We start from the raw sequence: 18,318 nt of genomic DNA on the forward strand, positions 1-18,318 counted from the left end.
ACCCGTCAGGCCACATCACCCAAAGCGAAACAAAAACTATAAAAAAGTCCTGGCGGAGTGCTGCCATTTTGAGTGTGTCCTGATCCAGCAGAACTATGTAGAACAAATTGTAGATACATTCCAAAGCAAAATAATTTGTTTTGGCACATTATTTCCAATGGTGATGGAAAATGATATGTCTAACTGCTTGTCCAAAGGGGGCTATTATAAAGCAATCAAAACATGCAGAAATCTGAAGTAATCAAGACCCTGGTGTAGATTTGAGGCAAATGGGTTAGATAATGACTTAATTAGGATTTCAAGAAAAGAACAAACAGATGTCAAATAGTCATGCTATTTCAGCCACTACAGTCGGCATGTATTTGCTTTAAGTAATATTAGCCTAGAGTGTCCTAATTGCTTTTTTTATTTTTTATTAGGAAAGCAATTATATGTTCAGCAATTTTATAGCCATTCATCTAAAGTCTTAGTGAGCTTAACTGGAAAAAGTGGACAGGGCGACACGATCAGATACAAAATAAGGGTAACACTACTTCACACACACACACACATATATATATATATATATATATATATATATATATATATATATATATAATATATAATGTGTCGCAGTCACACAGCTCCAGGGACCTGGAGGTTGTAGGTTTGAGTCCCACTCCGGGTGACTGTTTGTGAGGAGTGTGGTGTGTTCTCCCTGTGTCTGCGTGGGTTTCCTCCGGGTGACTGTCTGTGAGGAGTGTGGTGTGTTCTCCCTGTGTCTGCATGAGTTTCCCCCGGGTGACTGTCTGTGAGAAGTGTGGTGTGTTCTCTATGTGTCTGCGTGGGTTTCCTCCAGGTGAATATATATATATATATATATATATATATATATATATATATATATATATATACACAGGGGTTGGCCAATGAAACTGAAACACCTGGTTTTAGACCACAATAATTTATTAGTATGGTGTAGGGCCTCCTTTTGCGTCCAATACAGCGTCAGTTCGTCTTGCGAATGACATATACAAGTCCTGCACAGGGGTCAGAGGGATTTGAAGCCATTCTTCTTGCAGGATAGTGGCCAGGTCTCTACGTGATGCTGGTGGAGGAAAACGTTTCCTGACTCGCTCCTCCAAAACACCCCAAAGTGGCTCAATAATATTTAGATCTGGTGACTGTGCAGGCCATGGGAGATGTTCAACTTCACTTTCATGTTCATCAAACCAGTCTTCACCAGTCTCGCTGTGTGTATTGGTGCATTGTCGTCCTGATACACGGCACCGCCTTCAGGACACAATGTTTGAACCATTGGATGCACATGGTCTTACTGGTGCAATGTGCAGTTAATGAAGATTGGACACCAGGCTGCTCCAATTTAGCCATGAAACCTCCCACACTACAATGACAGGTGTTTCAGTTTCATTGTCTATATTTAAACTAATGCCTTTTCAATGAGCATGGTGCTTATAAAATTATATATAAATACAGTCAATACAAAAAATATTATAATATATATATAATTTGTGCTGTGTTTATTTTGTTCTGTAAATTTTATATATAAACAGCAAGTTGAAAATTGAAAGAATTTATACTGTAAACAATTTATATAAATGTATGTATGTCACAGTGGGCATATTTTGTCCTTGATACTGTATATTATCCCAGGTCTCCCTGCAAAGGACTGGTTCCCCCTCCAGTGAGTGTTCCCGCCTTGCACCCAGTGATTCTGGGTAGGCTCCAGACCCACCACAACCCTTAACTGGTTTTCCCAGAAATAATTGTGAAGAACAATATTATTGTCATCTTTTATGCCACTGATATAATGACATAATGTATTTTAATGCAATGACACACCTTTAAAGCTCAGTGAACTTTTAGCAAAATCTTAGTTATTAAAAATATTTAGACACTGAAATTGGAATAGATTTTTTAAAAAATAAATAAATAAAATAAAATAACTGATTTCAAACAAATCAGCCTAACTGCTCCAGAATAGAGAAACCAGTGAAACTCACTGAACAGGAGAGCATGACTGGATAAAATGCTGGTGTCATTCATCCTTATGCAAAGAAACGCGACAGTAAACACAATGGGGGATACTGAGGTCAGCAATGTCCATCCATTGTACAATATGTCAATAATGACATTATACTGACAGGCCTAGTTATCGTGCATGTGCGGACTTTTATTTCTGCTGTTGTTACGTTCTGCTTACTGAGCAGGCTGTGGTATGTTTCTATGGTATCAGACCTGTAATGGACAACTCCATGGATCTTGTATTTCCTATCAAGAATTGGGAATGGCTGTCTTCCATTGGCATTACTATTCACATTATTTTTACATTCTTAGATTTTAGTCGATTTAGTTTATGTTACGTGATTTTTGAGTATTTCTCTTACTCTCAAAAAGGTGCTTTATCAGGCCGATATAAGTACATTATATATGATGCTGATGCACTTCGATCTAGTTCCAGATTCATTCATTCATTATCTGTAACCCTTATCCAGTTCAGAGTCGCGGTGGGTCCAGAGCCTACCTGGAATCATTAGGCGCAAGGCAGGAATACACCCTGGAGGGGGCGCCAGTCCTTCACAGGGCAACACACACACACACTCACACACATTCACTCACAACTACAGACACTTTTGAGTCGCCAATCCACCTACCAATGTGTGTTTTTGGACTGTGGGAGGAAACCGGAGCACCCGGAGGAAACCCACGCGGACACAGGGAGAACACACCAACTCCTCACAGACAGTCACCTGGAGCGGGACTCGAACCCACAACCTCCAGGCCTCTGGAGCTGTGTGACTGCGACACTACCTGCTCCGCCGCCTTACAGATTCAACATTTTATACATTTTCATGTGTTCAGACACTGAAATTCTACTGTCTTACAATCTATGGCTGATGAACAGCTATCACTTTATGATTTTCTGTGATTACATGTTACATTATATGTCTTGTTTTAAATCTGAAAAGGCTGAATTCATTATGATTAATGTGCATGGTTTGATCAGTTTGAGTTTGAGCTCAAGCAAATTCAGAAAACAGATGGTTAAGACAAATTATTATATTTGATTATGATTATTGGACATTAATGAGCCAATAAAATGTGTTAAAATTAAACACATTGCAAATAGTAACAAACCTTAAGTTGAGTGCTTTTACATGCACTGAGTTCCTTCATTAACTTTCACTGTGAGGTCCATGAGTACAGAAGCAAAATCCTTGACACTTGACCTGCAGTCTGCAGCGTTCGCCGCGAGTCCGTTCCCAGTGGTGTGTGCTCATGGCGTCCACAGCCATGTGTAACTATGGTCAGAATCACTTTTGACTCATTTAGTTGCCTTGGCAACCACATCTTCTTTATCATTGAGCTCTGCAGCAATGCAGAGAGGGGTGGGGCAGTGGGGGTGATGGAGGAAGCAGTGAGCTAAAGAGAAGTAGAATGTATGAAATATTCAGTGGAAGGAAAACTTGGTTTCTGCCTTGATGCTCAATACAAGTTTTCAAGGATTCAAATTCTCCCCTTGATGCAAACAAACTTTGTAGAGCTGCGAGGGCTTGGCAATACATCTGAAAAATTATATATTAACAATAATTATATAAACAATTAAATTGCATCATATCATATATATAAAATGACAGCGTACTCGATGACAATGACAATAAATATCTCAAAAGAGTGTTTTTTTTTTATTATTATGATTTTAAAATAGGTTCCATAAACATTCAATTCAATGTTGATCACATGGTTTATTACTTTTAATCTCAATAACAGTCAGCAGCGCCTCTGGTCGAACACCTCTTTTTGAATATGAGTGAGTGAGTGAATGATTGTTTGAGTGTTGAACAAATGTTGAATGAATGAATGAGTTACAACCCACTTCCAAGAGGTGCTCTGCATCTAAAGATGTATCTCAAATTTATTGCAACCATTCAGTTCATCATCCAGCTCCGAGAACCACTGAATCACAGTTTGCTAAATGTGACGTCATACTGACAGGCCACTAGACTTTTTGTGGCAGAGTGAAGCAGTACTTCTTTCTGTGTTGTATATGTAGGTACACATTAATTGGTCAGTGCTCGCGGTTCTTTAGTCACTGACAGATTCTTGAAAGGAACTTTGCAGTTTGGGCATTGAATGGAAGCAATGACTTGTGCTGAAGGATATTACTCTCCACTGACCCCACTGTACCATGGAGTACCCTACAGTACCATACTATACCCTACAGTACCCTACTGTACCATGGAGTACCCTACAGTACCCTACTGTACCCTGGGGTAACCTACTGTACCCTAGAGTACCCTACTGTACCCTACTGTACCATGGAGTACCCTACAGTACCCTACTGTACCCTGGGGTAACCTACTGTACCCTAGAGTACCCTACTGTACCCTGGGGAATCCTACAGTACTCTACTGTACCCTGGAACAGCCTACAATACCCTACTGTACCCTGGGGTATCCTACAGTACTCTACTGTACCCAGGGGTACCCTAGAGTACCCTACTGTACCATAGGGTACCCTACAGTACCCTACTGTACCCTGGAGCACCCTACAGTACCCTACTGTACCCTGGGGTACCCTAGAGTACCCTATTGTACCATGGGGTACCCTACAGTACCCTACTGTACCCTGGGGTACCTTAGAGTACTCTCCTGTCCCCTGGGGTACCCTACAGTACCCTACTGTACCCTGGGGTACCCTACAATACCCTAATGTACCCTGGGGTATCCTACAGTACCCTACTGTACCCTGGGGTACCCTACAGTACCCTACTGTTCCCTTTAGCTCAGAAACACTTCTCCAAGTGCATAACCCTCCACCCCTCCACTCTGGGGTGGTGAGTATCCTCAAAACACAGAACCACAGCCCGCATACAAAAAACAATATGACATAACGTTACACTAATGAGCACAATAAGACATAAACTATTATAAACAATAAATCACGCCCCAGGGTGTACTATGGGGCATGCTGATGGCCACTTTGCATGACTCCACCTCATTACCGCTCTTAACCACAAGAGGAACCGAATGGAAGATTCTGTTCTCACAGTGTGTTGACACAAGTGTGCTGTCTGATGATAAGGAGAAAACTTGCTAATATGTTTCAGTAACTATGACCCAGTGTAGTTTTTTAAACAGGTTATTTTTATATTTTTAATTGGAGGAGAATTTGGCCAAAACCTTGTTTTCATTGTTTACTTTTGGAGCAGCCAGTCACCTCAGAATAAGACTATTCGCCCAGTGGGTTGACGGGGCATGTCGAGGCTAACGTCTGCACCCCGGTAAGAAATCTCCGTGTCCGAGTCAGTGGCATGCAGTGTCTTTAACAGCCTTGATAATCCTATTAATGTTGTCAGTGTGCTCTGCACCGGTTGCCATGACAACAGGGTATCTTATCTCAAGCTCTTTGATATACTGCAAAGGATCGTGGGCACTACATATTATGTAACAGCAGATTTAGCTCTGAGGGTGTTTCCCTGCTACACAACTGGGTTCCCTTTTTTAACACTCTCACCAATCTAAACACTTTTTTTGTTTTGATTCTGTGAGCTATATATGATCATTTCTTTTTGTTATGTTCACCATTTGATCTACTGTCATAAACGTGTAACAGATGTAGACAAAAGCAATATTTGGAGCCCAGTAACTACATTAATGTGTAGTGTATTGTGGTTATCAGAACTTACTGTCTGCATAGAAGCCACAATTATTGCATAGATTGATAATAGCTTGCTCTTTAATCTTCAAATTATTTAACAACTTTACATTATATAGAATATATCCACTGTTTGTTAGCTTAACTTTCCTCCTGTGTTAGCTTTCTATTACCATCTCTTATGCTAATGTTTTAGCATAGTTTTGACTCGTGTCTTAAATCAGCCATAAGATCCTCTAAAAACAATTAATTATCAACCAATTTGTTTCTTACTTCGTTACTTCCTTATCCATGAAAGGATTGGTGTTAATTGTTCATTGTTGCAGACTGTAAACTGGAGATGTACACGATACAAAACACCAACTCTAAACTGACTGGGCCTTACATGTCTGGACATGTCTGTCTTTCCTTGTTTTGTGAAAAAGCCAAAGATAGAAGCCCCTAACTGAAGCTCGAGTGGTTGTAGGAGGAGCCAGCTGTAGGCTGTTGGTGTACAGTGTGTTTATGAGTCCAGATTTGACACTTGATTTTGTTTTCTGATTTAAAATTATACCTGGGTCGAAATTGACCCCAACAGCAGAAAAGCCATCATTTTAACAAAAGCATTTAATTATTTAGTAATAAAAATGTTTATTGTTTTGTTGAAATAGAAGTTCCAGACAGAGTCAAAAAGTTTTGATGCAATAAACAAATTTATGGAGCACTTGTACACATTTAAAACCTAAAAACGGGTCGGTTTTTAGACCCTAACATAAGAGTAAGGTTAAATAAGTGTGCAACAATGACATTCAGAGCCCTTTGCCAGTTCCTTGTTAATACAGAATACTGTAGCTCTTATATAATGGTGTCTTTACTGTGTACAGAGGGATCTGCGTAGAGAAGATGGCCTGGTGATGACTTCTCGGCATGAGGCTGGCATTAAGAAGATTGAAAATACTTCTCATTAACAGTTTAGTAGGCAGTGTTATCCCAGAGTAGCACATTTAAGTTGTATTGTATAATTAAGTAATCCTAATTGCTGTGTGAACAATCCGTTGAATTCTTCACTGTACACTGTTGCTCAGAATTCTTTGCCTCAGGCATATGCTCCAGATTTGTGCTTGATGGGGCAAATCACACCCTACCAATCAAAATTACTATTTAAGCCTGGGGTGAAAATGACAGAGCACACTTCTAATGAGCAGTAGGTGTTTAATACAGAAAGTTACTCATTTGTTTATTTATACTGTAATTTATGAGTGTGGGTTATCAAACTCAGCATTTAATACGTTTATAAATCAAAAAAATGAATGAGTCAGCAGCAGGAGTGTTTGTCCAGTAATGATACACATAAAGAATGATCAAATTTTCACATTTCTTTACCGTGATCTTTAAATCCAATGGTACACACAATGTAGTAATGATGTGTGTTTTACAGGAATAAATATTGAAATATTTACAGGATAAGCATTGCATAGACACACTATTTTGGGATGATGTCTCTTTGTCTTCTTCAAGTGACAGCACAATAATATCAGATATTGGTTGATATTTAAGTAGTAGATACTTTAAAGTTGGACAGATGTTTATAATATATATATATATTGTTGAAAGTTAATATGCCTCAACCTTGTGTCAAGCACATGATTTTTCATAAGCCATGCGTTTATTCAACTTTACACTCTTTCAAGTGTTTTTAAATGCTCCAATCACTTTTAAACATATATAGTCTTAGATAAGTATGTATCCAGTTGTATATCGAGTCTTAACTGTAAAGGACGGACCCCTTCTATGATTCTAAAGAACAAACACATTATTTTTGTATGGTTATAAATGTTAAAAACCTATATTTCTTACAGGAATAATACCTGGTGGTATCCTGTGTTTTTATTTTACTTTGATCATTTCTCATGATAAATATGATCCAATATCATGTCTGTAATTGGGAATTGGCAAATTATTGTAATATTTAAATTGCCTATTTTATTTTTTTTTGGGGGGGGGGGGGGTTACAGGGATGAGGCATGTATATGTTTGTGATGTCCTCAGATCTCCTGTAAAGCTCCCTGAATGAGCAGCTCTCTCAACCCGACAGTCTTACAAGCCCTCCTCTTATTTTTGCTACAAACAAAAAAATAAGGAACAATGGGATCTCTCAGGACACAGCTATAAACCAGCCTTCTGAGCCTCTGTGTACACCTGCTCCTCACACTTATCATCCCTAACCTATTATAAACAAGGTCTGAGTTTTGCTCTGTCAATCTGAGGGGAAACCTCTATGATCTCAGTGATATACATAGGCTCTGACACATTACAATAATAAAGTTATTAAACTAAAAAGCACTTTTCAAGCATTGAATACAGATTTACATAAAAGCAAGAACCACAATGTTATCAACAAAATAAACCACTCGGTCCATGGGACAAAACTAGAATGGTTTTGTCAATAAGAATTAGACAAATATTAAAAGCAAGTAAAAGAATAAAACAGGGGTCTGTGAGGAGTTTGGTGTGTTCTCCCTGTGTCTGTGTTGGTTTCCTCCAGGTGCTCCGGTTTCCTTACATACCCTAAAATAAATAAATAAAAAACACTGGTAAGTGTGTGTGTAGGGTCATGCTAAATTGTCTATAGGTCTGTTGGTGTGACTGTGAGACTGACGGTGAATTTATGGTGCTTTGGGGCCCCGTCCAGTGTGTGTTCCTGCCTTACACCCAGTAACTCTGGGTAGGTTAAAGCCACACTGTGACCCTGAAGTGGATAATCAGTTACAGACATTTAATTCATGTATACATAAAAAAAAGAATACTGCTTATTTTAAGCTAAATTAAGAGAAAGGGTTTTAAGCTTTCATTTAAATAAATCTACTGAGCTTGCTACTCTTTTATATTCTTTTGATACAGTGTTCCAAAGTCTGAGTGCGTAGTGGAGGAAGGATGCTTCCTCAGTTTTATTTAGAGAGAAATATTTAACAGACTTGTGAAGAACCTAAGGGCTCATGAAGGGACAGAAAGTGACAGAAAGCCTATTATTTAAAAGTTTGCTAAACTGTTAAGGGTTTATACAAGTAGAAGGACCCAATAGTATATGGCAGTAGGAGCTATTGGAAAAAATATAACAACATCATCCTTCAAAACATATTCTCAGTATGTGATTTGCATTAAAATATTTAGATTTAAGGTGTCAGTGGTCGTAACAGATTAGTTCCATATTTTAAAAAAACATTATAAATTGTGGGCACTGCCACAGCGACCCCCACTTTTAAACCCACTTATACATGATTAAATTTGCCCCTTCTTGGTGACAAGGAATTGAGTTAAGCGTAGTGTAATTGTAAATATAGATGGTCCAGTCCTACTCTCTCAATACCAGGTCTATCGTCTTATCTTCCAGACAGTATTTTAATTCCTTCTCTAGCTCTGTCTCCTTTTATTAATATAGTGGATAAAAAGTGTCCTTGTCTTAAAGAATGGGTGTTTTGGATCTTGCCTTATTCATACAACGTCCATTTGTTATTCTAATCACACCGGTGGGGTTACAGTCTTTAGAGGCCGCCCAGGCACCATCTCTCTGGTGTAATCACAATCCTCAGAGTGTCAATTGTCTGTCAAGACAGAAGAAACATTAGCATAACAAAAGTCTGCTCATATTTTGTTAAAATAATTGACCTAAACATGTTGACAAGCTTCCAGAATGTTCTGGCATGGGGTATTTCAAGTCTTTTCTCTAAAGGAGCTGCTTTTAATATCAGGCTGAAGATTGTTTCTAAAGAACTCCGGAGATTTGTCTGAAATATAATAAAAAAATGTAAACGTTACATATTTTTTCTTCACATTGATGGAGGCATCTAATGATATGTGTGTGTGTGTGTGTGTGTGTGTGTGTGTGTGTGTGTGTGTGTGCAGCTCCTTGACATTTAACTACAGTCCTTTTGTTGCATCTAAAACTTGCAAAGTGCAAGTACAATAATGTAACCTTGCTTTACAGATTTCAAATATTCTTTCTGCATGAACCCTCTTCCAGAGCCTGAGACATATCCATTTCTAAAACCACTTCGAGTCTCATTCACTGTATGCAGCTGAGTTTAATTAGTCTTACACTGTAATGCAAGACTCATTTCCTTCTGGGGAGAAAGTGGGCATAAATGTCACACATTTGCTCCAGCTGACACCTACAGCTCAGCAGTCAGTTAAATTAATTAGAGGTGCATTGGCCTAAATTCCTAAAGCAACAAGGTATCCTCTACTTGTGAAGTCTGATGGCACTTGTCCAGATTTCAGATTCTGTAAGTGTAAAATAAAGATAGTAGACAGGTGGTGTTTATAGCCTTTTTTTTCTTTTTAATATTTTGAGCCTTGATTTTTACCACAGCTTTCAGTTTTTTATGGTACTATTTAACTTCTCCCTGAGCTAAGCTCGTCTGTAGTTGGGGACACTTGAGGACAGTTGTGTGTCCACTATGACTCACACTGTAGGGAGATACAGCGAATGCTCAAAACACTGCCAAAGAATGACAGTCTTCATTTGTTCTCCTCATCTGTTCTTTTAATGTGTGATCAAGGTCTATGGTTCATTTGCATTGTGCCCACAGCTTTGTGCCCACCAGGTTATATTAAATCTGTTATGAAAATAAGGGAATAATAGTCATTCTCTGAACTGATTGTCCATGAACACATGAAATCATCAGCTTGCAATTTTCACTGTTGGTGTTTCGCATTCCTCAGGTGTTTGTGTAATGGTTAATGTTAAACTGTGATGTCCTCGCTCTAGTTAAGCATAATAAATGTGGGGATAAACCATGGCCTCTAGTCTTGTTAGTATTATAGACGGAAGCTTTTGTTCACTGTGACAGAACGTGGTGTGGTGCAGTGGGAACACCATTGGCTCATATGTGAGAGACCTAGGTTCCAGATCTTTGCTACTCTAATAAGAGTCCTTGGGCAAGACTCCTAACACTGTGTTGGCTTACCTGTAATACCATTGACTCTGGATAACAGCGTCTATGTAAATGTTTGGCTCTGCTTGGTTTAATAATGTAACTCTACAGTACAGTTACAGCTTACGCCCCACTCTCCCAGACAGGTGTTTTGAGTAGTATCTGTTCTTTACAATTTTAGTGAGTCAGGGTCATACTTTACTAACGACAATTGGGTGTACTGTGAGGAAGCATTCACTACTTTAAAAGGCTCAGTGTACTTATACAGTATTTAATTGTTTTGTAGACTTGTATAGGCACTATTTGTTGAACCTTATTTAATATTGTGCAAGGAGCTGTGGCCTTCTTTGAAGTTCATTCAGAAAGATGTTCATACTCCTTTAGTGTAGAATGTATTTTTTTTTCCATGTTCTTGGATGCCACATTGTGAAATGCTGCGATGGTCTATCACCAAGGTGTTATTATAGAATTTAAGTGTTGATGCATAGGCGTGTGGTGGTACATGGTAATTAATCATTGTTTTGCAGCCCTCCCACTTCACACTTCAGTCCTTATATGCTCTGATAAATTCTTATAAATGCCTACCTCTTATGTGATGCTTTTGCAGAACAAAAAGCACAGAAATACACATACTTTAATCCCAAAATATTGGGATCTTGTGTGAAATACTAATTAATACAGATAATAAGTTTCTGTTTGACCATGTATTATATTGGATATCAATCCATCAACAGGTAGTGTCACTGTGAGAGCCTGGGGTTGTGGGTTCGATTCCCGCTCCGGTGACTGTCTGTGAGGAGTGTGGCGTGTTCTCCCTGTGTCTGTGTGGGTTTATTCCAGGTGACTGTCTGTGAGGAGTGTGGTGTGTTCTCTTAGTGTCTGTGTGGGTTTCTTCCGGGTGACTGTCTGTGAGGAGTGTGGTGTGTTCTCCCTGTGCCCACGTGGGTTTCCTCCGGGTGTCTGTCTGTGAGGAGTGCAGTGTGTTCTCTCAATGTCTGTGTGGGTTTCCTCCGGGTGACTATCTGTGAGGAGTGCGGTGTGTTCTCTCAATGTCTGTGTGGGTTTCCTCCGGGTGACTGTCTGTAAGGAGTGTGGTGTGTTCTCCCTGTGTCTGTGTGGGTTTCTTCCGGGTGACTGTCTGTGAAGAGTTTGGTGTGTTCTCCCTGTGTCTGTGTGGGTTTCTTCCGGGTGACTGTCTGTGAAGAGTTTGGTGTGTTCTCTCAGTGTCTGAATGGGTTTCCTCCCATGGTTCAAAAAACACACATTGGTAGGTGGATTAATGACTCAAAAGTGTCCATAGCTGTGAGTGTGCACGTGAATGTGTGAGCCTTGAGCCCAGTGATTCCGGGTAGGCTCCGGACCCACCCTGAACTGAATAAGAGGTTACAAACAGTGAAAGAATGAATGAAAATATCCATCCATACCAAATATTCTGCTTCCAAAACCTTCCACAAAGATGACAATTTACATTCTTTGTAACGGGTCTTATTAATTTTTTGTGGATGGAAGGAAACCATTGATCAATTGATGAATTTTACTGACATTCATCTGTCATTCACATCCTCCACTGCACAACTGTATTGTGCCCCATCACGGTATTTTGCACATTATAATATCTCATATATTTTCACTAATTGGCAGACCTGAATAGTTGGAAGACCTGTGTTTTACCTGCACTTACTCATGCAGAATGTGCTTCGGTGATGAAATAAACATGAACGTCCCAGAAAATAATGTGTTGAAGTCAGGAAAAAAAACATCTTTTGATTATAAGGTGACAATAAAACAGAATAAAAAGATTTAAAAATGTGTAGAATCCATCCTTTTCTTCTATTCTCAATTTGATTAACAACCCACTAACATTTCATTGTAACATTCATGTTCTTTTCCATTTGTCTTTGTCACAGACCGCCAGTTTACCCCTTGGTCACCTTCCCAACACTTCAATGAGGACAGACGCGTCCCTCAAACCAGGAACATGAAGGGCTTATCCAGCAGCCGTGCTCAGCACCAGATCCCCTCGCCTCATCCCTGTGGGCCAGTGGAGTTCGATCACCCACACGATCTGCATGGCATGCACCCGTCTGACCCCCGTCACACGTACCTGCTCAGCCCCACGGAGAGCTGTGCCATGGACTATCATCATCGCTACTCGCCCCGCAGCTCCATCCATTCTGACTGCATGATGATGTCGCCGGTGATGCTCCCCCCCGCTGACCATGTCTCAAGCAGTACATTTCCAAGAATGCACTACAGCTCCCAGTACTATGACTCAGCCACGCGAGACGACTGTGCCACCATCACCGCCTCTGCCACCTCAGCTGCCGTTACTGCCGCCGCCGCCGCTGCATCTTCCTCCTCTCACCATGCCAGCAGCAAGAGCAACCGCATCCCAGCCAACCTCCTGGACCAGTTTGAGAAGCAGCTGCCTTTACACCGCGATGGCTTCCATACGCTGCAATATCAGCGCACCTCCACCAGCGAGCAGCGCAGTGAGAGCCCCGGACGAATACGCCACCTAGTGCACTCGGTCCAGAAGCTCTTCACTAAGTCCCACTCCCTCGAGGGCTCCTCCAAAATGAATGGCACCAAAGGGGACAGCGGGGGCCACCATCATCACCACCACCACCATGGCAGCCAGCACTCAAAACACGGCAGCAAACGCAGTAAGAGCAAGGAACGCAAGCACCGCTCCGGTGGCTGGTGGAGCTCCGATGATAACCTGGATAGCGACAGCACCTACCGAACCCCCAGCATAATGAGCCGGCACCGAGCCGAGCATGTGGCCCACTGCTTCCCTGACTCTGGGCACACTCATTTCGGCGATCTCTCCCTCAAGACCTCCAAGAGCAACAACGATGTTAAGTGCTCAGCCTGTGAGAGCCTGACCACAGCACCTGAAGGGAAGTTCATGAAGAGAAGTTCCTGGTCCACACTCACTGTCAGTCAGGCCAAAGAGGCATACCGCAAGTCCTCCCTCAACCTGGACAAGCATACGGTGCATCATGACCTGAAGCCTTCACTACGCCCCAGTCATTATCTGCAGGTGAGTAGTGATTTTGGTTTCACGCTACTGTGGAGCACTTGCTACAAATCTGTGGTGACTGTGTAAGAGCTTGCGACTTTTCAGATGTGAGTTTTGTTTTAGACGATATAAAGATGATAATTTTTTTTTATGCTAAGTCATAAACCTAGCATATTAATAGTAATAACAGACTTTAAACAGTTTAACTCGGCACAGCTGCTGTTCAGGCCAGTTTACATCAACACAGTCATGTCTTAAGACTGTTCAAATAACTGTACTGACTGGTTCAAAATAAATCAGGCAACTGGCCAACTAGGCTTAGATAAGTTTAGCCAAAAGGCTAAACACCACAACAGAGACCGTGTTACAGCAAACCAAAGCTCAAATCACACAGGTTTAGAGGATAAAGCCTCATATCTGTGAGTACAAAGTTGACCAAATGGTCTTCTGAGTGTTTTTGTTTGTTTTTAGCTTTGCTTCAACTGGATATTACCTGAACTCTTCGCTAAACTCACAACTACGGTGGGATTTTAGACTTGTGTATGCATACCACCCCCACCCCCACTCGATTTCAGAGCATGACGTCACCAGTCAGAAAGCTCCCACAGCACCCCTTCGCTTAAATACAGATGATTGCACTTGATTTTTCCATGTCTTAAACAAACACAGAAATCGAACAGAAATGAGACACACCTGATGTGTCATAATTTTAAAATTGTGTTTGAGTGTGTTGTGCTGTTACCAATGGATCAGACACAGCAGTGCTGCTGGAGTTTATAAACACTGTGTCCACTCACAGTCCATTCAAGTCAGAGACAGTAGCTCATCTGTTGCTACACAGTTTGTGTTGGTCTTCCTCTAGTCCTTCATTAGTGGCCACAGGACGCTGCCCACGGGATGCTGTTGGCCCTCTTTATACTGAGTAATTCTGCTACTTTAAGGTTCGCCGTTTGTGGACACAGATGTTTAATTGTGCATCCACAGCTTTCATTCTCTCCATAAAAAGAAATTAGATACTCTACCGCAGCTTAAGGTTAAGCCTAATGTGAAGCGTGGGCTTAAGGTGTATAATTTATGGACACCTGCTCTTTCAATCCAGCCTTCTGAAACGAGGGGAGCATTTCTTTTGCTGCAGTGTCAGCCACTTAATTTTCGGAAAGGCTTAACACTAAATATTGGAATAATTTTGTGAGGATTTGAGGGCAACTACAAGAACATTAGTGAAGTCTGATGCTGATTTTGGATAGGTACAAACCCCATTTCCAAAAAAAGGCACGGTGTGCAAATCAAAACACATTACAATGATGTGTAAATTATCGTAGAGAGACAGTTTCAAATGTTCAAATCTGTGGAGATTATAAAACAAATGTGTGTGTCCACAACTGGTGAACATAAAAAGGTAAAAAGGTTACTCATTATAAGAAAAGTCTACTGTCCTTTGTATATAGAGAAGGTTGCGTTGTCTGTTAGCTGCATAGATGAAAGTGTTTGGAACAGATGGTGACCTTGGGGTTGTCTGATTAAGATCCTGTCAATGCTTTTTTTATCTTTAGTAGACATTAGGTGTTAGCCACCAACTTGCTCAGACTGGACAGCATGCCTTCTTTTGATCTTGAAGTACGTGACTGAAGTGACAAATATGCACTTCCGATGGTGTTTTCAGTGAAGAAGTGAAGAAGTATGCACCCACTGTGTACACAGATGTTCATTTCTACATGTGGTTTGTAAAATGTCTGTTCCAAAATTGCACATGAGTCTGAAGACTCCACGTCCAATGCCAAGTGACAGCTAAAGGGGTATGAATCATGGGGTATTACTAAACATGGGTAAACAGTAATACAGCTTTATCCAGTGAAATTGAGATGAGTTGACCTGACATCACTTATGCTCTCATGACAGAATGCCATCAGATCTACACATAAATGTTCCAACGTGTAGTCTAAAGTCTTCCCAAAAAAAGCAAACTGAAACAAATTCCTATACCTTTGATTTCAGAATCTTTGTTAGGTGATAGTGATGGGTATGTCAGTCAAATATGATAATATCCCTAAGAAACCATCACTAAGCAGTTGTCTCTAAACCTTTACCCAAAAACAAAAACGTATTAGCTGGGGCTTTATACTGGATTCAGTTATCATTTGCACTTTAAATAGCTATATATATTCATATAATATAATATGAAAACACCAAGCGGCACGGTGGTGCAGCAGGTAGTGTCGCAGTTGGTGTGTTCTCCCTGTGTCTGCGTGTGTTTCCTCCGGGTGCTCCGGTTTCCTCCAACAGTTCTTAAAACACGCGTTTGTAGGTGGATTGGTGACTCAAAAGTGTCCATAGGTGTGAGTGTGTGTGTGTTGCCCTGTGAAGGACTGGTGCCCCCTCCAGGGTGTATTCCCACCTTGTGCCCAATGATTCCAGGTAGGCTCTGGACCCACCGTGACCCTGAACTGGATAAGGGTTACAGATAATGAATGAATGAAAACACCAAGCACCGTTATGTCATGTCAATGATATATAGTTACAGTACCAGTCAAAGGTTTAGACAGATCTTCAGCTGATTGAGAAAACAGCAGAGTGTGAGCAAAGCTGTCATCAAAGCAAAAGGTGGCTACTTTAAAGAATCTAAAGTATAAAACATATTCTGGTTTGTTTAACACTTTTTTAATTACTACATAATTCCATATTGTTCATGGTGTTCCTTCATAGGTTTAATGTTTTCCATATTAATTTACAATGTTCATCATCATCATCATCATTTTCTTCTCCGCTTCTCCATTTCAGGGTCGCGGTAATTTACAATGTTGAAAATAATAAAAAACAAAGAAAACCATTGAATGAGAAGATCTTCAAATTTTTGACTGGTCTTTTCAGACACAATTAACAGACACAAAGATTATTGCATGGTTTCAGGTGTTTCCATGCAGTACCTAATGCAGAACATGCAATAATGTACAGTCCCCAGTGATATATAAAATTTAACACACATTAATTTGGGAAAAAAGATTGTTTTGAAATTGTCAGCAAGAACAGGCGTATGAGAGTGTGATATTTATAAAAGATATATATATATATATATTTCTTTCTTTGTTAACTCCTTGTGTTATTTTCAATTTCCTATGTTTTATTTAATATTTTAAACATTTCTACTAAATTACACAGATTAATATCTACAATAATTGAGCTAACCTAGGATCTAGAGAGGTTTAATGTATGCAGATGATACAAATGCATAGTAGTTTTGGTAAAGGTCTCTTTCTACATTTATTACACAACGTTTAAAGTTCAAAATTAATTAGGACTTTTATTTTGATAGTTTTCAAAAAATAGTTTTAGAAAAAATAATAATAATAAAATAAAATAAATTATATATATATATATATATATAATAAACAGGCTGTGATTATTTTACCTACTGGGTGGAGGGAATTGTTTGTAAATAAAATTTTATGAAATGCCATGTGTCCTGCAAAAGGATTTTTAAAGTCTGACTGTTACTCTAATTGGTGCTAAGAGTGTAGCAGTGATTACAGTGAGTAATTTGTGTTTATTTGATTGTTTTAACACCTTTAAAGAGCAGAGCTGAGTAATCTTTGTTAATTTGATGTATAGAGTCATTTTTGCTGTTTATTATCAGCGGGGAGGATCAAAGCAAGGACAAAGAGTTAGTTAATTTTAATGAATGAAATTAAGGGAGTACTCACACTACCGCTCTCATTTTACAGATCCACTGTCAGTAGTCATTGAGGAATCTGTTTAATTCCATTAAATTCCACTTCCTGTTGGGTATTGGATCCTGTCAGATTTGCTCCTGTTATTATTATGTGAATAGAGTAAAAGTCATATATTCTCCTATAATTCCTAGAGCAAACCTACAGTGCTTTCTGCTGAGTGATGAGTCTGGGAATAGCTGATGATGAGCAGTTCAGTAAATTTCACCATAAGGAATTACGTCTAGGAGAACAAATGAAGAATATTGGATGAAATAAAAGGAATGATGTGTCCTGCTGTGAGTTATTGGATTGGCTCCAGCGGTTTCTGTGACTGATTCATCTAAGGATTTGTATGACATGATACATATTTTACAGTGTTGTTTTTTCACTCTTTTTTCACTCGTTTCTGGGATGCCCCACAACACCGTGTCGAAAAAGTCTATCATGTCAGAGTTTTGAAAATTTCAGTATTTTTTCTGCTTAGTCTGACACCTCCTGTGACACATTCCTTGGCGTTGACTAACAGAAGGACAGAGTGCTCTCTGGTGCCCATTTTCAGACATGGGGAAGAGAAAGTGATGCTGCTGCTGCAGCTTTGAGGTTCTTGACATGTTATCTCATTATCTCATGTTCTCTTTGAAGGACAGACAGCCCTACTGTCTACTCTGTGACATCCAGAAACAGGTCCATGTTAGTTTTTCCTTCTTCTTTTCAGAAAAAAAAAAACGTGCTAGCATTACACACAGTGCTTTTGTAGCCATTACCGATATATTCTTGACTCAATATCATATGAAAACATGCAAGAATGCGAACGATGATTGTTTAGTGTAAAATGTGTGATGGTGCCATTCTTCCAATCAAAATAAGGTATGAATTTATGGCACATGTTGCCTAATCTCAGCGCGGTGGCGCAGCAGGGAGTGTCGCAGTCACACAGTTCCAGGGACCTGGAGGTTGTGGGTTTGATTCCTGCTCCGGGTGACTGTTTGTGAGGAGTGTGGTGTGTTCTCCCTGT

General features: G+C 39.9%; 1 protein-coding gene across 1 annotated transcript in view; it reads left to right on the top strand.

Annotated features, from left to right (window-relative positions):
- The window catches only part of dlgap2b (discs, large (Drosophila) homolog-associated protein 2b), an 83,631-nt gene that overhangs the window by 41,038 nt on the left and 24,275 nt on the right, over positions 1 to 18,318 (top strand). Inside the window, exon 2 of the mRNA XM_066676516.1 lies at positions 12,479 to 13,617. Coding sequence (XP_066532613.1) covers positions 12,550 to 13,617 — 1,068 coding nt within the window. The 5' untranslated portion in view covers positions 12,479 to 12,549. The remainder of the gene's footprint in view (positions 1 to 12,478; positions 13,618 to 18,318) is intronic.

The sequence above is a fragment of the Hoplias malabaricus genome, chromosome 7 (assembly GCF_029633855.1).
Source record: "Hoplias malabaricus isolate fHopMal1 chromosome 7, fHopMal1.hap1, whole genome shotgun sequence".
NCBI lineage: Eukaryota > Metazoa > Chordata > Actinopteri > Characiformes > Erythrinidae > Hoplias > Hoplias malabaricus.